This window comes from Garra rufa, chromosome 20 (genome assembly GCF_049309525.1).
Source record: "Garra rufa chromosome 20, GarRuf1.0, whole genome shotgun sequence".
Taxonomy (NCBI): Eukaryota; Metazoa; Chordata; class Actinopteri; order Cypriniformes; family Cyprinidae; genus Garra; species Garra rufa.
Genome location: NC_133380.1, coordinates 15,498,711 through 15,503,675, shown reverse-complemented (window position 1 = coordinate 15,503,675; position 4,965 = coordinate 15,498,711). Strand labels below are relative to the sequence as shown.

The 4,965-nt window shown below is 37.7% G+C and overlaps 1 protein-coding gene across 2 annotated transcripts in view; it reads left to right on the top strand.

The window, feature by feature from the left end:
- The window catches only part of fbln2 (fibulin 2), a 76,699-nt gene extending 72,022 nt beyond the window's left edge, over window positions 1-4,677 (top strand). For both annotated transcript variants that reach the window (XM_073825960.1, XM_073825959.1), the window contains one exon: window positions 3,308-4,677. In XM_073825960.1, coding sequence (XP_073682061.1) covers window positions 3,308-3,665 — 358 coding nt within the window. In that variant the 3' untranslated portion in view covers window positions 3,666-4,677. The remainder of the gene's footprint in view (window positions 1-3,307) is intronic.
- Window positions 4,678-4,965: the final 288 nt, after the last annotated feature.

Sequence of the window (4,965 nt, the reverse complement as noted above, 5' to 3'; positions counted from 1 at the left end):
AGTTTAAATGCTCAAGCTCTTTAAAGCAGGATATATTCTGATTGGCTGTCAGTGTTTGATCATTCATCAGCTGGAACAAAATCATTGTTAAAGTCATTCCAACAAAATTGTTCTGTGTTGTTATAGTTGTGGTGTGGACTGTTACCTTTAGAATGTTTTATATATATATATATATATATATATATATATATATATATATATATATATATATATATATATATCATTAACATTATCGTTATAGTTATTGCCCTGGTTTTTTGTGTTCCCATTGTTACCTTGTTGAAACACCCGTGATACCAATCAATGTGAAAAACTACAAAACTACAATTATGGGGTGGGCGATATACTGGTAGACATGATTAATCTGTAGACATTTGGCTTTGCTCTTGGTCACAAAAACATATCGTTTGCACGTTTTTTTTTAGCACAGTGAAGAGTATGCAGTGTTTTTATATGTACAGTTGAGGTCAAACGTTTACATCCCCCTTTCAGAATCTGCAAAATGTTAATTATTGACCAAAATAATGATAAAATGATGAATAAAAAAATGATCTTAATGAACAAAATTCTGTGGTTTTCCAGCATTTTTGTAGCCTGGCGAGCCAGACTTACATCAAGATGTTTAGTCTGGAAACTCTCCATAGACGCGGCTTACTCCGAGGGGCGGGATAAACGGTTGTCTCTCAAAATCCCTATGCACGCAATAGGATAGCGCTTCAACCAATCAGAGCAACGAAGAAGGTGACGTAGTCACTTTTTCCGTATCCAGTCGGCAAAACTCCAAACACGTCTTCCTTTTTTAAAAATGACTTAAGTGCCGTTCTTTGCTCGTTTCTTAAAGAAAAACTTAACTCCAAGTCCTCCAGAGTCGCGGCCAAAGCCGATTCGAAAGACCGCTGTTCGACAGCTGCAGCCGCCATTCTTTGTTTTTCAAGTGGCAGCCGTCGCAACTCTGTCGTCATATGTTAAGCCCGCCCCGCCTACTCTATACACGTTGTGATTGGCCTGACCCAATTTGGGTTTTTGCAGCTAGAAGGTCTATTGAGAGTGTCTAGACCCACCTGGCTGCAAAATAATTTTTGCTGCCGCTAGGGTGCGTCTAGATTTCTAGGCTAGCATTTTTGCGTATTTGAACCCTTTCCAACAATGACTGTATGATTTTTGAGATTCATCTTTTCACACTGAGGACAACTGAGGGACTCATATGCAGCTATTACAGAAGGTTCAAATGCTCACTGATGCTCTAGAAGGAAAAAACATGCATTAAGAGCCGGGTGTGAAAACCTTTTGAATTTGAGGATCAGGGTAAATGTAACTTATTTTGTCTTCTGGGAAACGTGTAACTATCTTCTGTCGCCTCTGAAGGACAGTACTAAATGAAAAAAATATGATATTTAGACAAAATTAAGAAAAATGTACACGTCTCTATTCTGTTCAAAAGTTTTCACCCTCCACTCTTAATGCATCATGTTTCCTTCTGAAGCATCAGTGAGCGTTTTAACCTTTTGTAATAGTTGCATACGAGTCCCTCAGTTATCCTCAGTGTGAAAAAATGCATCTCAAAATCATACAGTCATTGTTGGAAAGAGTTCAAATACACACAAATGCTGGAAAACCAAAGAATTTGTGGGACCTGAAGGATTTTTATCTGAAGAACAGCAGTTTAACTGTTCAGGACAAACAACGGACTCATGAACAACTATTACTAAACAAAAAAACCTAAACTGTATGATTATTTTATACAATGTATGTAGCTTTTTAATCCTATTGCTTGTAATTAGTTTCTTATTTATATTTAATCACTGAATGTTTACTTGTCTACAGTGAGCTTGATTATTTATTTTTTTATTTTTTTATTTTTAAATTTAGGTTAGTATTAGTTTTTTGTGGTATTGACACTGGTGACAAGAGTTATGAATTTTATATTTTTGATATCATAAAGACCTGGTTTAAAAGAACAATAACTATAACTATATATATATATATATATATATATATATACACACACACACACACACACACACACATATATTGGTCATATCGCCCACCCCTACACACATGAGACAGGAAGTGAATCAAAAATTCAAACAAATGGAGAACATGTAAAACCTTGGTGTAAACGGGCACCATCATATAATTTCAAACCCATAAGACCTTGGTTTATTTTCAAAAAAAAAATTTTTGGTATATTGTCAAGGAAACATGAGAGGTTTCTGTCTCTCTATTGAAAGTCAAGGTAACCAAAACTTTAAAAAAGATCATAAAAGTGATACAAATATCACTAAATCCATATAAATCAAGTGGTTTAATCCCAGTCTTGTGAAGATATATGATCCCATTATATCATAAACTGATTTAATTTAGATTTTTATTCACATATACGCAAACACACATAGAGCATGTCACTTATGGTAAACATGGAAGCTTGGATAAACCTCATTGGTTTACATGTTTACCATAATTACCTTAATTTAAACCATTTGGTTCATATGGATTTGTTTTAAGATGCCTTTATTACCTTTTTGAAGCTTCTAAGTTTTGGTTACCTTTACTTGAAATGAGGAACAGAAACCTCTCAGGTTTCATTAAAATATCTTAATTTGTATTTCGCAGTCCTACTGTAAGTCTTATGGGTTTGAAACAACATAAAGGTGAGAAATAGAATTTTGGGGGGGTAAACTGTCTCTTTAAAACAAGAAATAAATGATCTATCAGATTTGATCAAAAAATAAACTATTATTGCATAATGGTAAAACTGGAAACCACACAGAAGCACACCTGCTGCACTGGCTCTGTACATCTGCCTTGCTTAGAGCACAGATACATTCACTGTAGCCTCCTTGTGCCATCTGTATTGACGCTGGCTCCTTACAGAGCATGGTTTCTGCTTAGCAAAAGGAATGGAGGCAGATTGTCTTGATTAGGCAGTAGTTCAAACACGCACGTCTGGCCAGTGTCAGCATGGACTCTGATTGGTGGGAACTCCCACTGCTCACCCTCAGCCCTCCAGAGATTCGCAGCTAGATCAGAGATTTAACCGCACCTAGGAGTCAGCAGGTCCAAAAACACCTACGCTGACTATGTAGCGGTAAATTTAGGAGACAGTACTGCTCTAATGTTACCTATGTACTGTATGTCGTGATGTACAACATACTCAGTTAATCTGAGGAATCAAGCGAGGCTGTTTTAGTTTGGTGGTCCTTATTGATCCAATTCAAAGTGTTTATATGGCTCCTGATCATTTAGAAAAGTGACAGCACACCTTTAGAGTTTTTAACCAAAACTCTGACCTCTCCCATGCTTTTAGACGCTGCGAGCGAGTAAGTTGTCCCAACTTCCAGCAATGCCAGACCATGCCGTTACGCATCACGTACTACCAACTGAGCTTTCAGACCAACATCGTCATCCCAGCTCAGATCTTCCGCATCGGACCCTCGCCCGCCTACTCAGGCGATAACATCATCATCAGCATCCCGCGCGGAAATGAGGAAGGCTACTTCAGCACGCGGAAGCTCAACAGCTTCACGGGCGCCGTGTACCTGCACCGGCAGGTGCGGGAGCCGCGGGACTTCCTCATCGACGTGGAAATGAAGCTGTTGCGTCAAGGAACTTTCACAACTTTCCTGGCCCGTATCTACGTGTTCATCACAGCAAACTCCATGTGATACCACACTCGTCTGACGACACCTTTGATTCCGTATGGTGCTAAACTCTTCAAGCTTTCGCCTTGAAGTTGTTTGTCATCTGGCAGATCTTTAGGCTTCTGTTTGCCTAACGGATTTTGCTCAGAGAGACTTTGATGGGACTCTCCCACTGGGATCCAACCGCTTGTTTTGAGTAGAGTGAGAACAAACAGGATAGAGTACAGACTGACAGAAACATTTGGCTTTTAAAAGTCCTAGTTTTTCCTCTTCAAAGTATTGAAAGTACTCTACACCAGATGCTATTTATACTGTACCAATTTATCTTGATTGCCTGAAACTGCTTTTTATAGCACTTCATTACTTTTCTAACAACACTATGTTTCTCCTCTGGGGTTGGCAGAAAAGCTGAGCTAGAGTTACACATTTGTAATGGCTGTCACAATTCCTCCATGGGCCGTTCAAGTACTATGCCATTTAAACGTCCAATAATTTCACAGCTCATTCGAAACAACTGATAACTGTATCCGTGATAATTCCTTTGAGTACCTCAGTTCAGCCTGCCAAAGAGAACATTGTGTGATCATGTCTAATCATTGCGTTAAACCATAAAAGGTGTATGATTGTTATTATTATTTCTAATGTTTGTTTCACACATGCTCCCTTCGTAGCTCTTGGTGCTAATATACCGTTTTGGAAACGTTTGACACGCATACGTGAAGAGTGTGTAAGCTCCAAAGCAGCACTGAGAATTTTCATTGTTATACGTCTTTTCGTATGTACTGGACCCGTTTTGATGTATTACTGTTTTGAAAATCCATCTCAGGGTAAAAGCATAAAATCATCTCGATATACTCTCACGCACAGCATATCTGAAATCATAACACAATTCTGCTTATTACCGAGGTATCAACATAAAAGCCTTTCATACTCATTAAAATCACAACCAAATGCATCAGTATAATACTGAAGTACATATTACCTGCCTTAGTGGATTCAATTCTTCAATAAAGCAACATCAATCCTTTTATTATTATCTTGGTGATTACTTGAGATGTTTGTCACTTCATTTGTTTCTGTTTGATTATTTTATTAAAAGCTAAAGATCACCTCCTAGTGGTGAACAGAGGAACTATAGCTTGAGGCTCTCTGCTTTCAGCAACTTTCATAAGCTATAAACCACCATCAAATTTCATGATGATATAATTGCACTATTAATGAAGCATTTTTTTGTACTATCAAATGCATTTAAAATCAACATGAAATCAAAATCAACCCTATTTTCGGGCTTAATCCATGTTCCTCCTGGTCTTTTTGTGAACAA